The sequence below is a fragment of the Loxodonta africana genome, chromosome 13 (assembly GCF_030014295.1).
Source record: "Loxodonta africana isolate mLoxAfr1 chromosome 13, mLoxAfr1.hap2, whole genome shotgun sequence".
In the NCBI taxonomy this organism is placed as follows: Eukaryota; Metazoa; Chordata; class Mammalia; order Proboscidea; family Elephantidae; genus Loxodonta; species Loxodonta africana.
Window position 1 is genome coordinate 57,131,223 of NC_087354.1, and position 23,913 is coordinate 57,155,135.

A 23,913-nucleotide genomic window follows, 5' to 3' on the forward strand; every position below is an offset into this window, starting at 1 on the left:
GCCATATGGAGAGTGATACAAGGCGATATAGAACAATACAAGTTAGGTTTTTACTTAGAAAAATAGGGGTATATAATGAGGTAACCACAAAAAGGTATAACAACTCTATAACTCAAGACAAAAACCAAGAAAAACGTAACGACTCAACTAACATAAAGTCAAACACTATGAAAATGAGGATCTCACAATTTACTAAGAAAAACGCCTCAGCACAAAAAAGTATGTGGAAAAATGAAATTGTCAACAACACACATAAAAAGGCATCAAAATGACAGCACTAAAAACTTATTTATCTATAATTACCCTGAATGTAAATGGACTAAATGCACCAATAAAGAGACAGAGAGTCACAGACTGGATAAAGAAACACGATCCATCTATATGCTGCCTACAAGAGACACACCTTAGACTTAGAGACTCAAACAAACTAAAACTCAAAGGATGGAAAAAAGTATATCAAGCAAACAATAAGCAAAAAAGAAGAGGAGTAGCAATATTAATTTCTGACAAAATAGACTTTAGACTTAAATCCACCACAAAGGATAAAGAAGGACACTATATAATGATAAAAGGGACAATTGATCAGGAAGACATAACCATATTAAATATTTACGCACCCAATGACAGGGCTGCAAGATACATAAATCAAATTTTAACAGAACTGAAAAGCGAGATAGATACCTCCACAATTATAGTAGGAGACTTCAACACACCACTTTCGGAGAAGGACAGGACATCCAGTAAGAAGCTCAACAGAGACACGGAAGATCTAATTACAACAATCAACCAACTTGACCTCATTGACTTATACAGAACTCTCCACCCAACTGCTGCAAAATATACTTTTTTTTCTAGCGCACATGGAACATTCTCTAGAATAGACCACATATTAGGTCATAAAACAAACCTTTGCAGAGTCCAAAACATCGAAATATTACAAAGCATCTTCTCAGATCACAAGGCAATAAAACTAGAGATCAATAACAGAAAAACGAGGGAAAAGAAATCAAATACTTGGAAAATGAACAATACCCTCCTGAAAAAAGACTGGGTTATAGAAGACATCAAGGAGGGAATAAGGAAATTCATAGAAAGCAACGAGAATGAAAATACTTCCTATCAAAACCTCTGGGACACAGCAAAAGCAGTGCTCAGAGGCCAATTTATATCAATAAATGCACACATACAAAAAGAAGAAAGAGCCAAAATCAGAGAACTGTCCCTACAACTTGAACAAATAGAAAGTGAGCAACAAAAGAATCCATCAGGCACCAGAAGAAAACAAATAATAAAAATTAGAGCTGAACTAAATGAATTAGAGAACAGAAAAACAATTGAAAGAATTAACAAAGCCAAAAGCTGGTTCTTTGAAAAAATTAACAAAATTGATAAACCATTGGCTAGACTGACTAAAGAAATACAGGAAAGGAAACAAATAACCCGAATAAGAAATGAGAAGGACCACATCACAACAGAACCAAATGAAATTAAAAGAATCATTTCAGATTATTATGAAAAATTGTACTCTAACAAATTTGAAAACCTAGAAGAAATGGATGAATTCCTGGAAAAACACTACCTACCTAAACTAACACATTCAGAAGTAGAACAACTAAATAGACCCATAACAAAAAAAGAGATTGAAACGGTAATCAAAAAACTCCCAACAAAAAAAAGTCCTGGCCCGGACGGCTTCACTGCAGAGTTCTACCAAACTTTCAGAGAAGAGTTAACACCACTACTACTAAAGGTATTCCAAAGCATAGAAAATGACGGAATACTACCCAACTCATTCTATGAAGCCACCATCTCCCTGATACCAAAACCAGGTAAAGACATTACAAAAAAAGAAAATTATAGACCTATATCCCTCATGAACATTGATGCAAAAATCCTCAACAAAATTCTAGCCAATAGAATCCAACAACACATCAAAAAAATAATTCACCCTGATCAAGTGGGATTTATACCAGGCATGCAAGGCTGGTTTAATATCAGAAAAACCATTAATGTAATCCATCACATAAATAAAACAAAAGACAAAAACCACATGATCTTATCAATTGATGCAGAAAAGGCATTTGACAAAGTCCAACACCCATTCATGATAAAAACTCTTACCAAAATAGGAATTGAAGGAAAATTCCTCAACATAATAAAGGGCATCTATGCAAAGCCAACAGCCAATATCACTCTAAATGGAGAGAACCTGAAAGCATTTCCCTTGAGAACGGGAACCAGACAAGGATGCCCTTTATCACCGCTCTTATTCAACATCGTGTTGGAAGTCTTAGCCAGGGCAATCAGGCTAGACAAAGAAATAAAAGGTATCCGGATTGGCAAGGAAGAAGTAAAGTTATCACTATTTGCAGATGACATGATTATATACACAGAAAACCCTAAGGAATCCTCCAGAAAACTACTGAAACTAATAGAAGAGTTTGGCAGAGTCTCAGGTTATAAAATAAACATACAAAAATCACTTGGATTCCTCTACATCAACAAAAAGAACACCGAAGAGGAAATAACCAAATCAATACCATTCACAATAGCCCCCAAGAAGATAAGATACTTAGGAATAAATCTTACCAAGGATGTAAAAGACCTATACAAAGAAAACTACAAAGCTCTACTACAAGAAATTCAAAAGGACATACTTAAGTGGAAAAACATACCTTGCTCATGGATAGGAAGACTTAACATAGTAAAAATGTCTATTCTACCAAAAGCCATCTATACATTTAACGCACTTCCGATCCAAATTCCAATGTCATATTTTAAGGGGATAGAGAAACAAATCACCAATTTCATATGGAACGGAAAGAAGCCCCGGATAAGCAAAGCACTACTGAAAAAGAAGAAGAAAGTGGGAGGCCTCACCTTACCTGACTTCAGAAACTATTATACAGCCACAGTAGTCAAAACAGCCTGGTATTGGTACAACAACAGACACATAGACCAATGGAACAGAATTGAGAACCCAGACATAGATCCATCCACGTATGAGCAGCTGATATTTGACAAAGGACCAGTGTCAATTAACTGGGGAAAAGATAGCCTTTTTAACAAATGGTGCTGGCATAACTGGATATCCATTTGCAAAAAAATGAAACAGGACCCATACCTCACACCATGCACAAAAACTAACTCCAAGTGGATCAAAGACCTAAACATAAAGACTAAAACGATAAAGATCATGGAAGAAAAAATTGGGACAACCCTAGGAGCCCTAATACAAGGTATAAACAGAATACAAAACATTACCAAAAATGATGAAGAGAAACCCGATAACTGGGAGCTCCTAAAAATCAAACACCTATGCTCATCTAAAGACTTCACCAAAAGAGTAAAAAGACCACCTACAGATTGGGAAAGAATTTTCAGCTATGACATCTCCGACCAGCGCCTGATCTCTAAAATCTACATGATTCTGTCAAAACTCAACCACAAAAAGACAAACAACCCAATCAAGAAGTGGGCAAAGGATATGAACACACATTTCTCTAAAGAAGATATTCAGGCAGCCAACAGATACATGAGAAAATGCTCTCGATCATTAGCCATTAGAGAAATGCAAATTAAAACTACGATGAGATTCCATCTCACACCAGCAAGGCTGGCATTAATCCAAAAAACACAAAATAATAAATGTTGGAGAGGCTGCGGAGAGATTGGAACTCTCATACACTGCTGGTGGGAATGTAAAATGGTACAACCACTTTGGAAATCTATCTGGCGTTATCTTAAACAGTTAGAAATAGAACTACCATACAACCCAGAAATCCCACTCCTAGGAATATACCCTAGAGATACAAGAGCCTTCATACAAACAGATATATGCACACCCATGTTTATTGCAGCTCTGTTTACAATAGCAAAAAGTTGGAAGCAACCAAGGTGTCCATCAACGGATGAATGGGTAAATAAATTGTGGTATATTCACACAATGGAATACTACGCATCGATAAAGAACAGTGACGAATCTCTGAAACATTTCATAACATGGAGGAACCTGGAAGGCATTATGCTGAGCGAAATGAGTCAGAGGCAAAAGGACAAATATTGTATAAGACCACTATTATAAGATCTTCAGAAATAGTAAACCTGAGAAGAACACATACTTTTGTGGTTACGAGGGGGGGAGGGAGGGAGGGTGGGAGAGGGTTTTTTATTGATTAATCAGTAGATAAGAACTGCTTTAGGTGAAGGGAAAGACAACACTCAATACATGGAAGGTCAGCTCAATTGGACTGGACCAAAAGGAAAGAAGTTTCCGGGATAAAATGAATGCTTCAAAGGTCAGCGGAGCAAGCGCGGGGGTCTGGGGAACATGGTTTGCGGGGACTTCTAAGTCAATTGGCAAAATAATTCTATTATGAAATCATTCTGCATCCCACTTTGAAATGTGGCGTCTGGGGTCTTAAATGCTAACAAGCAGCCATCTAAGATGCAGCAATTGGTCTCAACCCACCTGGAGCAAAGGAAAATGAAGAACACCAAGCCCACATGACAACTAAGAGCCCGAGAGACAGAAAGGGCCACATGAACCAGAGACCTACATCATCCTGAGACCAGAAGAACTAGTTGGTGCCCGGCCACAATCGATGACTGCCCTGACAGGGAGCTCAGCAGAGGACCCCTGAGGGAGCAGGAGATCAGTGGGATGCAGACCCCAAATTCTCATAACAAGACCAAACTTAATGGTCTGACTGAGACTGGAGGAATCCCGGCGGCCATGCTCCCCAGACCTTCAGTTGACACAGGACAGGAACCATCCCCGAAGACAACTCATCAGAAATGAAAGGGACTGGTCAGCGGGTGGGAGAGAGATGCTGATGAAGAGTGAGCTAATTATATCAGGTGGACACTTGAGATTGTGTTGGCAACTCTTGCCTGGAGGGGGGATGGGAGGATAGAGAGAGAGGGAAGCTGGCAAAATTGTCAAGAAAGGAGAGACTGAAAGGGCTGACTCAAGACGGGGAGAGTAAGTGGGAGTAGGGAGTGAGATGTATGTAAACTTATATGTGACAGACTGATTGGATTTGTAAACGTTCACTTGAAGCTTAATAAAAGTTATTATAAAAAAAAAAATGAATTACTGAAGGGACTCTCTGAGCCTCATTTTGTAGAATATATAGAATAAATGGGAGAGGCATTCCTCATGGAGGGAATAAAATGTGCAAAGGTGTCAAAGTGGGAAGCGATGTGGTATGTTTGGGAAACCAACTGCAGTTGAGCAGCACCATATTGCAGTGGTTAAAGCAAACACTTTGGAGGCAGATCTAACTTTGGGTGTTGTTCAGCCACGCTCCAGCTTTGTGACTTTGGGCAAGCCTAATTTAGCGGGTTCAGACCTTATCTAACTTCAGGGGGGACAATGAGAATCACCATCAGCCCAAAGCTGATTCCTACAAGATACAAGGTAGAGGTCAGACATACCTCCAATCTCCAATCTTTTTACCAATTCTGACACCAGCCATCCCTCCTAAGGCACTCTACTGCTGGGTTTGACAATTTGTTGCAGTGGCCACACAGAACTCACAGACCATACTCGTGATTATGGGGTTTATTAGAGAAGTAACAGGCTACAATTTGGGATTAGAATCAACTTGGAAGTAACAGGAACACCTCAGGATACAGTTTGTCAGTCAGGACAGCTTCCAGCCAAGACAGCTCTCAGCTCCTTCTTGGCCATGTTTAGCTAGCAGGCTGTACTCAGGCCTCTGCAGCTGGCCCCTGCTTGGGCCTGGGCTCTGCAGCCAGCCTCATTTGGGCAAGTTTTACAGCTCTTTTGGCTCCTGTGTTACGTGCCTGGAGGCATCCTACCCCACCAACAAGCCTCCTGCCCAAAGGTGCTCAGCTCTCTTGCTCCATGAGTCAATGAGCTCACTGCAGCAGCCTTGCCCCATGGGCCAAGAAGCCCACTGCAGCCATCTCACGCCAATCTCCTGGTTCTCCTCATTCTTACTGTCCTGTACTGTCTTGTGCAGTGTCATGCTGTCTCGTGCCATCTCCTGTGTTACAGCTCTCTCTGTCTCCTGGGTATAAGAGGTTCTCAGCACAGGGACCCCAAGTCCAAAGGAAGCGCTCTGCTCCCAGCTCTTCTTCTTGATGATAGTGAGGACTCCCTCAACCTCTATGGGATTAGTCCTTTTTCTTAGTTATCTAGGGCTGCTATAGCAGAAATACCACAAGCGGATGGCTTTAACAAACAGAAGTTTATTCTCTCACAGTCTAGGAGGCTGGAAGTCGGAATTCAGGGCACCAGCTCCAGGGGAAGGCTTTCTGTCTCTCTTGGCTCTGGGGAAAGTCCTTGTCGTCAATCTTCCCCTGGTCTAGGAGCTTGTCAGTGCAGGGACTACCAGTCCAAATGGTTCACTATTTTCCTGGCTCTTCTTTCTTGGTGATAATGAGGTCCCTCTCCTTTCTGCTGGATTCTCTCTTTTATATCTCAAAAGAGATTGACTCAAGATACAACCTAATCCTGTAGGTTGAGTCCTGTCTCATCAACATAACTGCCTCTAATCCTGTCTCATTAACATCATAGAGATTAGGATTTACAACACATAGGATAATCACATCAGATCACAAAATGATGGACAATTACACAATACTGGGAATCATGGCCTAGTCAAGTTGATGTACATTTTGGGGGGACACAATTCAATCCATAACACTCTTTTTCTAGCCTACTTTTCCCACCAAGACCACAAACTGACCAATCCTCATGGCAGACCACAGACACCTAATCTGAAGAGTAATTGAACAATCCCTGCAAAAGATTTACGTACCTTATTTGCATAGTAAACTGTCCAATCACTTCGCAAGACTTTGGTGTAGCAAATCATCTTGACAGAACTACAAACCCAGGGCCAGAAAGACCATATATAAAAAGAAACCCATTGTACTGTAGCAAGTTAAGCTTTCCATTTCCTTACCATTTGCCAGCTATTACTGTTATTGATTGTTGTCCTGGCTAGTCTTAGAAGGTGAGGAAAAGAGAGTGGTGAAAGATGAAGTGGGCAAGGAAGGCAAAGACCAGGTCACAAGGCTTCGTATTTTATCCAGGGAATAAAAGGATATAGTTTTTTTTTTTTTTTTTTGAAGATCACTCTGGCAGCAGTGGGGGCAAAAGGGCCAGGAGTCAGTAATGTGAGACAAGGAGGCTGGAGCTAGGACTGTGGCAGTACAGATAGGTGGGGGGATTTCATAGGATGGAGATTAAAGATGATGATGCTTTACTGGGGCTAGGGAGAAGTTGAGGTAATTGAGTAGATGGTGCTGCCACTAACCAAAAGAAGGACTTTAGGAGAAAAGAAGGCTTGGGCAGGTTGATGTAGGGGTTTGTTGATTTTATGACATGTTCAGTTTGATGTGGCTGTGTGACATCAGGTAGGAAGTTGGTTCATAAATGTTAAATATGTAATAATACCAATAATAATAATACCTAACATTTTATAGTGCTTACTACATACTGGAAACCCTGGTGGCATAATGGTTAAGGGCTATGGCTGCTAACGAAAATGTCAGCAGTTTGAATCCACCAGGCACTCCTTGGAAACCCTATGGAGCAGTTCTACTCTGTTTATAGGGTCACTATGAGTCGGATTTGATTCAATGACAATGGGTATTTTTTTTTTTTTAACTACATACTGTTCTCATTGCTTTACATCTATTATTTAACGTTCACAGAAACCCTAGGTAGGAACTACTATCCTCCCCATCTTACAGATTAGGAAACTGAGGCACAGGGGTCTTAAATACCTTGCCCAAGGTTACACAGGTAGTAAGTGGTGGAACTAGGATATAGGTCTAGGACTTGGAGCACATGTCCAGGAAAAGTGCTGATTATGTGCTAGGCATTGTGCTAGGCATGATGAGCTAGAATAAGGCAGACCCAGATTTTGTCATCATGGTGTTTACAGCCTAGTGAGTCATAGACATTTTAGAGGTAGTAAAAAAATAGTCTAGCGGGTGCAGAAGGAGAAGGCCAAGGATGAAGTCCTGAGAACACCAATGTTTACCAGATAAAGAGAGGAAAAGCCCCAGTAAAGAGACGTTGAAGAAGGCAGTTTTAAAGAAAGGAGAAAAATCAGGACAGAGCAAGGTCAGGAGGAAGTTTTGAGGAGGGAGTGTTAATTTGGTTGAGAGGCTCAAGATAAGGAGTTAAGGTGTCCAATGGCATTGATAACTAATAGATGTTTAGTAGCCCCAACAAAAATACGTCTTGGGAGTGACAGGCATGGTGGTGGTGGTGGGGTGGTATGTGCCTATGTTGTGGGGGTGGGGAGGGGTAGAAGCAAACTGTAGTAGATTGAGATGAGGTTTGAAAGAAGGGTCAAAGAAAGAGAGACAGGAGTAGGGAGATAAGTTAGGAGTCCTGGAGAAGTCTAACAAGAGAAAATAATAGTGTGAACCTGAGTGACAGCAATAGGAATGGAAGGACTAAATGCACAAGAAAGACATTTTTAGGGAAGACTCAACATGACTTGGTGACTGGCTATGGGTAGACAAGTGAAGAAGAGTCTAAGATGGTTCCTCTTTTGATCCTGGGTTACTGGGAGAATGGTGGTGCCATTAGCGGAGATAAGGAAGTTAAATGTATTGAGTTTGGCACGACAGTGAGGGATTCAGCCAGCAGTTCAGCAGGAGTTGAAAACTTAAGATGTAACTGTTGAAATGTTTACCAGGATTGGCCTTATGTCTATGCAACAAGCATTTTCCTCTAGCGCTGTTTGTCAAATATACCGTATATGGGCACATGTTCACTAACTGAATTTCTCATTAGTAAAACTTGTGGATAACTTTAATTATACTGGTAGCATCAAAGCTGTATATTGTTGCTAAAGAAATAATACCATTAAAATACTTACTGCCTTTGAGTGGATTGTAGGATGTTCATGGAAGAACCATGTTATTTATTTATATAAGGTATTTATACAAATACTTCTACAGCAATTATTATCTGCCAGGCACTGTTATAACTGATTTACAAATGTTAATTAATCTCATCATCAAACAGTCCCATGAGGTAAATACTTTATCACTTACGAAATACTGATGCTACAAAGGTGAAGTAGCTTGGCCAAAGTCACAGAGCCTAGGCAGCCTGTGATAGATGCAGAACCAACTCTTCCACATTCCATGTTTCCCACACATTTGGAAAATACCAAAAACGAAGTAAGTTAAGACTTCAAGCAAAATAGTGGTCAGAACTTGTAACATTAGAATACCGTTCATTATGATGCTGGTATGTAATGTTATTCATGTTTTACAAATAGAAGGAAATACAATCTCAATCATAATTTTCAGTGATTATCTTGTTGCTGTTAGGTGCCATCGAGTCAGTTCCAACTCATAATGACCCTATGTACCACAGAAAGAAACACTGCCTGGTCCTGCGCCATGCTCACAATCATTGTTATGCTTGAGCCCACTGTTGCAGCCACTGTCTCAATCCATCTCGTTGATGGTCTTCCTCTTTTCCCTTGACCCTATACTTTACCAAGCATGATGGATGTCCTTCTCCAGGGACTGATTCCTGCTGACAACATGTCCAAAGTATGTAAGACATAATCTCGCCATCCTTGCTTCTAAGGAGCGTTCTGGTTGTACTTCTTCCAAGACAGATTTGTTCATTCTTTTGGCAGTCCATGGTGTATATTCAATATTCTTCCCCAATACCACAATTCAAAGGCGTCAGCTGTTCGTCAGTCTTCCTTATTCATCGTCGACTGTTCACATGCATATAATGCGTTTGAAAACATCATGGCTTGGGTCAGATGCACCTTAGTTTTCAAGGTGACATCCTTGCTTTTCAACACTTTAAAGAGGTTTTTTGCAGCAGATTTGCCCAATGCATTGCATCTTTTGATTTCTTGACTGCTGCTTCCATGGGTATTGATTGTGGATCCAAGTAAAATGAAATCCTTGACAACTTCAATCTTTTCTCCATTTATCATGATGTGGCTTATTGGTCCATTTGTGAGGATTTTTGTTTTCTTTTTGTTGAGGTGTAAAACTCATACTGAAGACTATGGTCTCTGATCTTCATCAGTAAGTGCTTCCTTTTCACTTTAGCAAGCAAGGTCGTGTCATCTGCATAATGCAGGTTGTTAAAAGAGTCTCCGGCCAATCCTGATGCCCTGCTCTTCTTCATATAGTCCAGCTTCTCGGATTATTTGCTCAGCATACAGCTTGAGTAAGTGTGGTGAAAGGATACAACCTTGACGCACACCTTTCCTGACTTTGAACCACTCAGTATCCCCTTGTTCTGTTCAAACAACTGCCTCTTGATCTATGTACAGGTTTCTCGTGAGCACAATTAAGTGTCCTGGAATTCCCATTCTTTGCAATGTCATTCATAATTTGTTATGAACCACACAGTTAAATGCCTTTGCATAGTCAATAAAACACAAATAAACATCTCTCTGGTATTCTCTGCTTTCAGCCAGGATCCATCTGACATCAGCAATGATATCCCTGGTTCCAGGTCCTCTTCTGAATCTGGACTGAATTTCTGGCACTTCCCTGTCGATATATTGCTGTAGCCGCTTTTAGATGATCTTCAGCAAAATTTTGTTTGCGTGTGATATTAATGATATTGTTTCCATAATTTCCACATTCAGTTAGATTACCTGCTTGGGAATAGACATAAATATGGATCTCTTCCAGTCAGTTGGCCAGGAAGCTGTCTTCCATATTTCTTGGCATAGACGAGTGAGCACTTTCAGTGCTGCAACCATTTGTTGAAGCATCTCAATTGATATTCCATCAGTTCCTGGAGCCTTGTTTTTCGCCAGTGCCTTCAGTGTAGCTTGGACCTCTTCCATCAGTACCATCAGCTCCTGATCATATGCCACCTCTTGAAATGGTTGAAAGTGATTACCTTAGTGATACAAAATATGGTTTTGGATTTTTTTTCCTAGTTGATTTTAAAGAGAAAGTGTCATTTATCTGTAATCATTGGACTTAATTATAAAAAATATTGTGCAACACTAAATGTGCCACAAGATGGTCTAATAACTAGATAACCAAAACATAATTTATTGACAGCACAGATGATATGCAATGTAACGTCTGCAGGTAACTGTTTCGTAAGATTAGATCTTTTACGGAAGGAAAAAAAAAAACCATGCATGAGATTCTGATGATTCCATATACCCCATTATAAATGTACGGTATTAATGATGTTTTTGCAACTTCTGATTGTACTTTTGAGCTTACTGAATTTTTGAGTTTTAGAGCAAAACTATAAATTTCTTAAAAAGAGAATTAAGGAGGGGTACTCTTCACGTGTGTTAATGTTAATAAAATATAATGTTAATGGTAATAAATTATACAAAGCATAAATTAAAAGGAATTTCAATTGTTACTAGTATCGGTAATATTAATACTTCTATTCCCCAATTCAGCCTACTCAAGCGGGATAGCAAGTACATGAAGAATATCCAGTTTAATGCCATCGAACAGCTACAGTTCATGAGATATGAGTTTAACGAACCAGACTGAGTTACTGAGAAGGCAAATATGAGCTTCAAAGAGGTTGGGGCGAAGGTCCGCTTCAGAGACGGACGGAGAGAACATTTTCTCGACTTGAGATTTAGCATTATCTGGTTCGGGCTCCATGCTTTTACAACAGATAAGGCCTAGTCCGTGACACAGACGTGCAAAGAGCGCAAAAAGATATGCTTTAGCCGTGGTGCCTTTTCTTCCCGCTCCGCTCACCGCTGGCTGTCTCCGCTATCATTACTGCTTGCCGGGACTTTGCTTTTGTGTACTTGGCAGCGGTGGTGCACCACGCGCGGCAGAGAGAGAAACCGAAACCTGCAGTCCTTGAGAAGTTAGAAAGTGTAAAGCGGCCCCTCTTACATCCTCCACGCTCCCACTTCAGCCCAAGGTGAATCGCTTTAAGACGGAGCTGAGCGTGCCACCGTGCAGGAACGCTCCGGTCCGGGGGCGGGAACAGGTGAAGCCCCGCCTCCCACGCCCAATCCCAGCTCTCCGCCGGTGGACAGGAAGCGGCGACCGGCGAGCAGCCGGGGAACCTGGCCCCGCGCGCATGCGCGCGCCCCCGGGACGCCTGGGGGAGGGGGAGGGGCGGGAGGAAGAGGTGCAGCTCCGAGTGCCCGTTGGACTGCCGCGAGTCACGTGGTGAGGAAGGAGGCGGGGCCCGCGCCGGGGGAGGGGTGAGAAGCGCGAGAGCCGAGGGTAGGGAAGCGGGCCGGGAGGAAGGAAGCGGACGCGGGAGGGAGCGCCTGTTTGGAGGCGCCGGGAGCGTGGCCCTTCAAGTGGAGCGCAAGGGAGGCGCCTCGCTGACTCTCCTGCCGGGGAGGTCCCGCTCGCCGCGGCGGCCCGGGACCCAGCCCTGAGCGCGTCCCTCCGGGTCGATGCGCTGCTGTTCACCGTGAGGCGGCGGCGGCGGCGGAAGATGGGGCTGCTCGGAGTGTTAATCCTGCTCCTCTCCTGGGCGCCGGGGCTGGGAGGTGAGGCACGACCCGGGGGCGCCGGCGGCGCCGTGACGGCGGGGACCGCGCGGCGGAGCGGGGCCGAGCGCCGGTCCGTCAGCCGGCCGGCCGGCTGCGCCACCACTCGGACGCGCCGCGCCGCCGCTCGCTATTGTCCCCCGCGCCCGGCCGCGCTCCTTGCCGCGGCGGCCGTGGAGCCCGAGCCTCCGGCGAGGCCTTCCCCGCCCCCACCGCCGCCGCGGGGCGCTCCGGGGAGGAAAGTGGGTAGGGCGGCGGGAGCGCGGGTCCAGGCCGGCCCGGCGGGCGCGGGCGGTCGCTGTTCGCCGCCCCAGCCCTGCCGGCGGCGGGCTCCAGTCGGCTTGGGCGCGGGGAGCGGCGCCGGCGCTCGTGGGAAGTTGCGAGGTGCATGGCCGGGCTCGCGTATTGTTCTTCCCGGGCGCGGCGATCCACACGGCCCGGGTCCGCCGAGGGGCCACTGCGCTCTCCGCTTGCCCGGAGCGGCGGCTGCGGCGGTGCTCGGGGAGCTCCGGGGGGGCGTGCGTCCTGTGCAGACCGCTGCCCGGGCGCAGGGAAGGCGGTCCGGGCTGCGCTGTGAGCTGCGCGCTGGAGTGGGTCACCTGGAGCGACGGCCCCCGCCCGGGGGACCCAACTTGCAGAGTTTTCTTCAACTCTCAGGTGGAGTAGATTGTGCAGTTCGTTGTTAGTGGATTGTCAGCAGTGGCACCCCCCACACAACTGCCAATTGGAGCTCATTTGCTAAAAGCATACATTTTCTCAGTGACTTAGGCTTTGAAGACAACGATTTTTGTTTTCTGTGTATTCTGGGCTAGCTGCATCGTTTTCTTGTGTGAAGTGCTTATTTTAGGTAGCTTTTTGGCTTTTGCCCCAAAGTGTATTTGAAAGTCTCAAAGTATGCTTAAAAGCATTGGATTGAAATGCTTTGGATGAGTGTCTGTAACCTAATTTGGTAATTTAGAAAATATTTGACTATTTGCACGTATTGGATTGTTTCCCTGCTTTTCTTTGTCACTGCGACTTAGGACCGCAGGGCCGGGCGTCTGTGTTCTGTATTAAGTAGCCCCAGAGTGAGACACTGTATAGGAATACTTGTGTTGTAGCCCCTAGTGTTCATTCGATAGATAAACGTTTTAGATAAAGAGTTGCAAATGGATGTCTAGTTTAAAAAGAATCATGCGTTGGAGACACTTTATAAAGGCCTTTTAAACCCTAACATTTGCATTTATGTTCCGAAGGTGACTTCTAGCAGATCACTTTTCCTATCTGCCAATTTTCACTTTTTGTGATTATTACCAGGAGTTAGACACTGTTCTCCATGAGGTAGTGAAAAGTAAGACAAACCCATAGGCACTTTTGATGAGTTGTAGTGTATAAAATGACCTTTGTTTTTTAAGGATGAAGAGGATGAAGACAGTAGAGACTGGTGTATTCTGTTGCTTGAAGATAAATTAGCAGCCTAGCCTTTGGGGTTAAGACCCTTGTTATCGAGAAATCTTCTAAATTCAGAACTCCGGAGTCCTTTGTAAAGTCTCTATCGTTATTAGTTTAACAGTGGTTAAAATGCTACTTGACTTTTTTTCTTAAGCAGATACTTTTTCGAAAATACAGTTATGGAATGCTTTCATTTTAAAATTAGCATCAGGATTACACCTTTCGACTATATGAAGATATTTCAAGTTTTGTCATAATATGTAATTTCCATTTACTAATCTGAGCCGTTTGTGGTCAAGTAGTAAGACATTAATAAGATGATTTGTGGAATGGATTACTTTCAAATTGATGGTATGTGTTTATTTTAGCTTATGAGAGAATTTACCATGTGTGTATTAGAAGTAGTGGATATACGGATTTAACTTCAAAGTATAAATTATTTTCAAGTACTTAATAAACCATTTTAGTTCATTTCCCTCTTTCCAAAAATTTGTCAACCACCGTAGTGCGTTAAGTTTTTACTTGCTAATTTCATATGACTGGGGTGGGAAACTGGAAGGGAGAATTAAAGTGTTTGGGAGTATACAACTTGCCTTTCCTAATATAGTCTATTTCTAGCACTTGTTGGATCCTGCGTTGTTATCTGTAGGAGGATATTATCAGACTTCTAGCGTTCAGCTGGTGTCTGTACAGAGGGTCATGTTCGAGATTCCTGTATAAAAATGCTTTTTATTAAAATTATTTGATACTGTAGAAATTTATTGGAACCGGGCTGCTATGAGTTGCAATTGACTTGATGGTAAGGTTTTCAGAGCAAATTGGCTTCTCATTAAACAACATACGTATTGTTTTGTGACATTGGTTGCCAACGCACTGATAGGTCAACACTCTCCCCTTCTGGACCTCAGGTTCCCCATTACCAACTTTCCTGTTCCCTCCTGCCTTCTCGTCCTTGCCCCTGAGCTGGTGTATCCATTTAGTGTCTTTTGTTTTATGGGCCTGTTTAATCTTTGGCAGAAGGGTGAACCTCAGGAGTGACTTCATTAGGGTCCGGGCCCGATGCTGTCAGAGTTTCTCCAGTCTATTAGATCAGTAAGTCTGGTGTTTTTTTTTGTTGTTGTTTAGTTAGAATTCTGTTGTACATTTTTCTCCAGCCTTGTCCAGGACATACTATTGTGATCCCTGTAAGAGCAGTCGGTAGTGGCAGCCGGGCACCATTCAGTTGTGCTGGACTCAGCCTGGTGGATGCTTTGGGAGTTGTGGTCCTTTAGTCCTTTGGACTGATCTTTCCTTGGCAATAGTTTAAAAAAATTTTTTTTGGTTAAATATAGCCCAAATAATTTTTACATAATGTGAATGTTACTTTTTAACACGGATATGTTTTGGGTATGTTGGAGACCTAATGCTCGTTCTTCCTTTTTTTTTTTTCTTTGTGAGTTTGAGAAGTCAAAAGCTATTTCAGTTGTAGCAGTTAATTCAGTCCCATAATGGTTTGGTTTGATGAAATCATATATGAAATGAACTTTGGAGCATGACATGTTTTTTACATTGAAAAATTTGGTGAAAATGCTTTGCTTTGTATTGTGCACTCTATAGAAATAAGTTTTCTGGAAGTTCTGCAATGATGTTTGGCCAAAAGTATTAAAGCTTAAGCTAGTTCTGTTCTACCAGCACGTAACCCACTGCCGTCAAGTCGATTCCGACTCATAGTGACCCTATAGGACAGAGTAGAACGGTCCCGTATGTTTTCCAAGGAGCGCCTGGTGGATTTGAACTGCTGACCTTTTGGTTAGCAGCCATAGGTCTTAACTACTATGCCACCAAGGTTTCCATGAAAGGCAGACTTTTTGTCTTTAAGGTGCTCTGACTCTTCATCTTTTTTGGCTTGCCCCAAGTATATTAAAAGCCTCAGAGTATGGTCAAATTTGAAATTGACAGTCCAGTTAGCTCTGTCATCTTAAGGCTCATTTCAAGCCATCTCCTACATTAACGGTTATGTTCTGAGTGTACGTACAGGACCGCGGCAAGGATTAGGAAGTGAGTGAGGGGAATGGCTGTGGTAGGTACCCATCTGTTTTGTGGTGTCTGTTTTTGTAACTTGTTTTAGACCTTCAAGGGTATATATTATCTGATCTTTTTAAATTCTCTTAAGGACTCAATGGAGCCCTGGTGGTGCAGTGGTTAAGAGCTACAGTGTGCTGTGGCTGCTAACCAGAAAGGTCGTCAGTTCGAATCTATCAGCTGCTCCTTGGAAACCCTGTGGGGCAGTTCTGCTCTGTTCTTCAGGGTCACTAGGAGTAGGCATTGACTCCACGGCAATGGGTTTGCTTTTTTTGGAAGGATTCAATGGAGCCCTGGTGGTGCAGCGGCTCAGAGCTCAGCTGCTTACCAAAAGTTTGACAGTGCTAACCAAAGGTCGGCAGCCTGAATCCACCAGCCGCTCCTTGGAAACCCTATGGAGCAGATCTGCCCAGTCCTATAGGATTACCATGAGTTGGAATTGACTTGATAGCGATGAGTTTGGTTTTGGTTCAAGGACTCAGTGCCTGTTGTATATCTGTTACTGTGTTAGGAGTTCCACTTTCAAAATTTACTTGAGGGATGATATTTTACAGTTAAAGAAACTGAGACTTGAGGAAATGATTTGCCTAGCATCGTCCACCTGTTGAGTGGTGAAGTAGGCATTCAAACCCAAACCAGTTTGACCTCAAAGCCTAAGCTTTTTACCCACTGCCCCCTCATACTTCTTTAAAAAGCAGCTTTCACACATTAGTCAAAGTCAATATCTGGTGGCCTTAGAAATGTGTTTTGTTTGATTTGCAGTGTCTCTGAGTTTCAACTAGTGATCACCATTGAAAAAATCAGGAAATTTCTCAATGAAATTAGTATATTTCTGGATTTGTTCTGAAGACTTGGAAACCCCGGTACTGCTGGGCTGCTTTCCTGTTGTCTGGAAGCAAGTGGTGGAGAACAGCTGCCCCCCCTACGACTAGACATGGTCTTCCAGTGACTGCTGTCCCTGCCGTTCCTGCTGGGAACACACCTGGCCTGCCTTGCTCGGTTGTGCTACCTGCCTGGGACCTGTAGGCATGCTCTTGGCATCTCTGCCTCAGCTTCTTTATCTTGCATAGATGGCCCAGCTTAAAAAATTTTGTTTTAAAAATTATTGTTGTAAAAATAACACAACATTTGCCAATTCAGTGTTAAAATTTTTTTTTGACTGTGACCTCCTGTCCAATTTTTTATAGAGCTTTTTGTAATTATTTTTTGTTTTTCTATTTTTCTTACCTTTTTTATTAATAAAAACGGACATACGATACTTCTTGGCAGGATTAGGTTATTAGCTATTTTTAAAAATCCTGTTTTCAAAATAGTAACACAGTTTAAAGATCTTTAAGAAAGAATGGATGTTATAGTATATCAAATGTCTTTTGTCTCAGTAAGCAAATAAGAAAGCATTTCTTTTACTACTGGGATGAGACTCAGAGAAATTTAATTGAAGGCCACATAAATAAACATTTAGGCTTTTTTTCCTTTTTAAGAATGGGATATAAACACAAACTCTGCTTTTGAAATTCAGAAAATGAAATGGAGCAATAAATTCAGCAATAAACTACACTTTTCTAGCACTGTTGGAGGATGATGGATGCAGGTATAAGAAGATTCTGTATGTCAGTTCTCTGAAAACAGACTTTTTAAAATTTTGGTTATTTTTGATGGAAGTTTTTCTAAAAATGTATTACACATTTACTGTCTTAAAATGGGCTGAGGATTTATTTTTCTTAAGCAATTTAGGTTCAGTATAAGAAGAAATGTTATTGTTCTGAGCTCTGTAAAAAAAAAATTTTTTTTTTTTCTGTCATAGTTTTTTTTTAAAAAAACTTCAAGAAACTAGTGAAATGGGCATGGTAGTTTATCATTCTTATAGTTATTCTAGATGTTGTGATTTTTATTCTTGTGTCTAGTTTTACAGTATTTCCAACTTTTTGGTTAGGTTTCCCAACCCTTGAGGGTGTCACCTTCTAATTAGTTGTTTCTAATGTATTTTCTGTGAGGAAACTAATCAGTCATGCTTGACACTTGAACATAAAGTGCTATAAATAAGTTCTGAGTCTTCTATGGGAAAAAAAAATATTTGGGCTTTAGGTAGTTTGTTATTTTAATGTATATGTTTTGGCTTTGTGGAGTTTACTGTTGAGGTTGCCAGGTTCTTACTTACTGGATAATTGGGATGATGTTGTAGTCTTGGATTTTGCTAGTTAAAGTGAGGCTGAGTAGAAATGGAGAGAGGAAACTGATGAATAAGCAGGAAGACACAGCAAATAAAATGTACACTTACCTGGTTGTACGTGTATCATGGCCTAGATCCGAATTGTGAGTACTGCGGTTCCAAACTAATACATTAGGTTATCGATATTAAACATACTCTAAATGTTCGGTTGTGATATTCTCTGCAGTCATGTAAATAGTAAATTAAGAAAAAATATTCTCTGTGTTTAAAGGAACTGAACCAAACCAGTTTCCGTTGAGTCAATTTCAACTCATGGTGACTCCAAGCTAGTCAGAGTACAACTGTGCTCCTTAGGATTTTCAATGGCTGATTTTTTGGAAACAGATCGCCAGGTCTTTCTTCCAAGGTGCCTTTGGGTGGACTTGAACCTCCAGCACCTCCACCCTTTTGGTTAGCAGGCAAGCATGTTAACCGTTTGTACCACCCAGGGACTCCTGTTTTTAAAGGAAACGGGGTAGATGCTTGGAGGCATCTGGTAAATGTGTTTGTTTTATTGTTAATTTGCAGTAAGCAGCTGTTGTGTGTTATAGTTTTGGTGATTTTATGATTTTTTTTTATAATGTTAAGTTTTTGTGTGTCTTTTAATTGTATCACTTTCTAACGGTTAGAAAAATCGGGGGTATATTTTTGTGATGGCCTAGCTTAAAATACAGACTTTGTAGGGTAACGGATGGGGTTGCCATGAGTCAGAATCGACTAGATGGCAATTGACTTGGTTTGGTTTTTGGACTACCAAAAATATACTTTATGTGAGGGAGGAGATTTGCAGGCAGGGTAAAGGACCTGTAGTCATTGGCCATGACTCCTAACAAAGTTTCAGTGAGAGCTCTGCGTGGCCACTAAGTGGAGAGACAAGTCGTAGATATGAAAGGCTGTGGAGAGAAACAAATGGTAGCTTCATACCTGAGTCTCAAGCCCAAAGTCATAGGGACGGACGGTCCAAATTGCAGGGACTGATTTGCATTTGATGTGCTTTTCACATGGGCGACTCTGTGTGACATGCTTGGGTAAAGAGCTCAGGTTGGTTCCCCCCACCCCCAGGAGGAATTGATTTATTTTAATGATTGTTAATGATTCTCCCAAGCAACTCTCTAAAAATCCTACTAGTTTTGAATAAAAATCCAGCAATGATAATTCTAACTAGTCGAGCTATCAATTTTTATCCTAGGAAAAGGAAGCAGTATCAAGGATAAGTGGAAAAACTGTAGTAATTCTACCAGTTAGATTCCTGTGCCAGCAGTCACACTGCTGTGCGGGAGTGTGAAGGCTTGGCCTTAGTGCTAGTGGGTGTAGTTCTAAGTCCTGAGAGCAGTTCTTGGCGATGTAGTCTCCCTTTGATACCGGTGACTTCATTTTGAAGCTACTGCAACTTTAGCTAAACAATGTGAGAATATGTATAGTGCCGACACTGCTGTGTAGTCACCAGGGTTTGTTGTATGTCTGTGGCCAGTAGGAGTTGAGAAGCCACAGTTTAGAGTGAGAAGAAAAAAGCCAAAAAAACCTATTGCTGTCACATCAATTCTGACTCATAGTGACCCTGTAGAACACGGTAGAACTGCCCCATAGGATTTCCAGGGCATGGCCAGTGAATTCCAACTGCGAACCTTTTGGTTAGCAGCCAAGCTCTTGACCACGGTGCGGCCAGGGCTCCTGAGTGAGAAGAAAAGTAAGAAATACCGAGGTGGTCATACTAGACAGAAATGCCGAGGTGTAAAAATCAAGTTCCAGTTATGTATCATAGTTGCAGTTGGAAGGAGGATTCATTAAGGATGTCAGCCAGGTGGGGAAGGCTTTTTGAGGTAGCCTGATAAGATGTGTGTAGGCTGGTTTGCCTGGCATGGAGAGTCCATGTCAGAAAATAAGAAATATTAACCGGTCCATGATAACAAGGACTCTTAGGATTCATATTCTAAATCATGATAACTACGAAATGGATGGGATGTTAGTTAGAGCCCATGTTGAACTAGGATATGATCCAGTAAGGAGTAAATTAGCTGCTTGATGAATTGGGTGATTGAGCCCAGGGTTTAGGGTAGTGATTGTAGAAACACACAAGGATAGAATAGGAGCTGATGTGGATGAAAAACTGGTCAAACTTGATGAATGTTTCATGTAAAGTTAACAGAATTTATTTGGGGCCCACTCTATATTGAATCTAGATGTAGAGATTGTTGCATTGCAGAGGGTGTGGTTTTATAAAACTTCGAGGACCTGTCCTTGAAGTTAAAAAGGTCTAAATTTTGTGTTTAGGTAGAACATTATAGGTTGGGATGGGTGTGAGAGTTTGGGATTTTATCCCATTTCCAAGTTGTTAGGTTTGCTCGGGACTTGTCACACCTTTGCACAGGCTTTCAGTAATCTGTGGCTAGTCATTTGGAGCCCTAGTGGCGCAGTAGTAAAAGCACTTGGCTGCTAATCAAAAGCTTCAGACTCCCTCTACCCTCTCATCTCCCCTTCAGACAGCAGATGCCAACATAGTCTCATGTGCCTACTTGATCCAAGAAGCTCATTCTTCACCAGTATGTCATTGGCTATCCCATAGTCCAGTCCAATACCTGTCTGAAGAGTTGGCTTTGGGTATGGTTCCTGTCTTGGGCTAACAGAAGGCCTGGAGACCATGACCTCTGGAGCCCTTCTAGTCTCAGTCAGTCCATTAAGTCTCGTCTTTTTATGAGAATTGGGGGTCTGCATCCCACTGCTCTCCTGCTCCCTCAGGGGTTCTCTGTTGTGTTCCCTGTCAGGACAGTCATGGGTTGTAGCCAGGCACCATCTAGTTCTTCTGGTCTCAGGTTAATGTAGTCTCTGGTTTATGTGGCCCTTTCTGCCTGTTGGGCACATAGTTACCTTATGTCTTTGGTGTTCATTTTTCTCCTTTGCTCCAGGTGGGTCAAGAACAATTGATGCATCTTAGATGGCCGCTTGCTAGCGTTTAAGACCCCAGATGCCACTCTCGGATGCAGAATGTTTTCTTAATAGATTTTATTATGCTAGTTGACTTAGATGTCCCCTGAAACCATGGTCCCCAAACCCCCACCCCTGCTATGCCGGCCTTTGAAGTATTCAGTTTATTCAGGGAGTTTCTTTGCTTCTGGTTTAGTCCAGTTGTGCTCACCTCTCCTGTATTGTGTTGTCTTCCCCTTCACCTAAAATAGTTCTTATCTACTCTCTAATTAGTGAAAACCCCGTCCCTCCCTGCCTGTCTTCCCCCTCTGGTAATCATCAAAGAATATTCTCTTCTCAGTTTAAACTATTTCTTGAGCTCTTATAATAGTGGTCTTATACAATATTTGTCCTTTTGCAGCTGACTAATTTCATTCAGCGTAATGCCTTCCAGATTTCTCCATGTTATGAAATGTTTCACAGATTCATCACTGTTCTTTATCGATGTTTAGCGTTCCACTGTGTGAATGTACCATAATTTATTTATCCATCGATCCGTTGATGGGCATCTTGGTTGCTTCCATCTTTTTGCTATTGTAAACAGTGCTGCAGTGAACATGGGTGTGCATGTATGTTTGTGTAAAGGCTCTTATTTCTCTAGGATATATTCCAAGGAATGGGATTGCAGGATCGTAGGTAGTTCTATTTCTAGCTTTCTAAGGAAGTGCCAAATCGATTTCCAAAGTGGTTGTACCATTTTACATTCCCACTAGCAGTGTGTAAGTGTTCTAGTCTCTCCACAACCTCTCCAACATTTCTCATTTTGTGTTTTTTGGATTAATGCGAGCCTTCTCGAAGTGAGATAGAATCTCATTGTAGGTTTGATTTGCATTTCTCTAATGGCTAATGATCAGGAGCATTTCCTCATGTATCTGTTAGCTACCGGAATGTCTTCTTTAGTGAAGTGTCTATTCATATCCTTTGCTCATTTTTTAGTTGGGTTGTCTTTTTGTAGTTGAGTTTTTGCAATATCATGTAGGTTTTAGAGATCAGACGCTGATCAGAAATGTCATAGCTGAAAACTTTTTCCCAGTCTGCAGGTAATCTTTTTACTCTTTTGGTGAAGTCTTGGATGAGCATAGGTGATTTTCAGGAGCTCCCAGTTATCTAGCTTCTCTTCTGCATTGTTAGTAATGTTTCAGGTACTGTTTATGCCATGTATTGGGGTTCCTAGCGTTGCTGCTATTTTTTCTTCCATGATCTTTATTGTTTTAGATTTTATATTTAGGTCTTTGATCCATTTTGAGTTAGTTTTTGTGCATGGAGTGAGGTATGGGTCTTGTTTCATTTTTTTGCAGATGGATATCCAGTTATGCCAGCACCATTTGTTAAAAAGACTGTCTTTTTCCCATTTAACTGCCTTTGGGCCTTTGTCAAATATCAGCTGCTCATATGTGGATGGATTTATGTCTGGATTCTCAATTCTGCTCTGTTGGTCTATGTATCTGTCGTAGCAGTACCAGGCTGTTTTGACTACTGTGGCAGTGTAATAGGTTCTAAAATCAGGTAGAGTGAGGCCTCCCACTTTGTTCTGCTTTTTCAGTAATGCTTTACTTATTTGGGGCCTCTTTCCCTTCTATATGAAGTTGGTGATTTGTTTCTGCATCTCATTAAAAAATGTCATTGGAATTTGGATCGGAATTGCATTGTATCTATAGGTCGCTTTTGGTAGAATAAACATTTTTACAACGTTGAGTCGTCTTATCGATGAGCAAGGTATGTTTTTCCACTTATGTAGGTCTCTCTTGGTTTCTTGTAGTAGTGTCTTGTAGTTTTCTATGTATAAGTCTTTTATATCTCTGGTAAAATTTATTCGTAAGTATTTTGTCTTCATGGCTACTGTAAATGGTATTGATGTGGTGATTTCCTGTTCGGTGTTATTTTTGTTGGTGTAGGGGAATCCAGCTGATTTTCGTATGTTTATCTGATTTCCTCCTTTTGAATGACAGCTTTGCTGGGTGAAGAATTCTTGGTTGGCAATTGTTTTATTAGTTTATATATTTCTCCCAATTGTCTTGGCTTCTAGAGTTTCTGGTGAGAAATCCACATTGATTCTTATGAAAGCCCCTTAGTATGTCATATTTGTTTTTCTCTTGCCGTTTTCAGAGTTCTCTCCTTGTCTTTGGTTTTCAAGAATTTTATTAGGATATGGCAGAGAGTTGATCTTTTTGTGTCTCTCCTATTGGAGTTCATGTAGCCTTGAAAACCATTTCATTGTATAGCTTCCTGTATTCGTAGGCTTGTTTCTCTGCCCAGGTCTGGGAAATCCTGATTATCTCTTGGAAAGTGGTTTCTATGCTTTTTTTATTTTCATGGCGCTCTAGTATTCCAGTAATTCTAATGTTAGATTTCTTAATTGAATCACATATTTCGTTTTGGGTTTGTATGCTTTTCTTTGTTCTTTTCTCTTGAGGCTTGATAAGTTCAGTTGTTTTGTCTTCTTGTTATGTGTATCTTTACCAGAATGAGTGTCAGGAGGCAGAAGCTTTATTCTTAGTCTGTGTATTTTAGGACTAGCACAGTGCCTGGTTCACATTAAGATTTATAATAAATATGAATTAAAGTGCATCGAGAAGACCACAGGATTGCCACATACTTAGCTTGATAAGTGGGCTGGACTTCTGAGTATATCTAATACATGTATTGTCATTTAATAGAAATTAAATTCGTGAAGGAGTCTTAGTACAGCCTGTCAGCTAAATTTCGAAAATAGCTTTATTATGTGAAACTGAATGTCGTAATTATTTTTGTTAAAATATTTATATA

General features: G+C 41.7%; 1 protein-coding gene across 1 annotated transcript in view; it reads left to right on the forward strand.

The window, feature by feature from the left end:
• Positions 1 to 12,248: 12,248 nt before the first annotated feature.
• ADAM10 (ADAM metallopeptidase domain 10) overlaps positions 12,249 to 23,913 on the forward strand; it is a 165,509-nt gene continuing 153,844 nt past the window's right edge. The window contains exon 1 of the mRNA XM_064267488.1: positions 12,249 to 12,485. Within this exon, the coding sequence (XP_064123558.1) occupies positions 12,431 to 12,485 (55 nt within the window). The 5' untranslated portion in view covers positions 12,249 to 12,430. The remainder of the gene's footprint in view (positions 12,486 to 23,913) is intronic.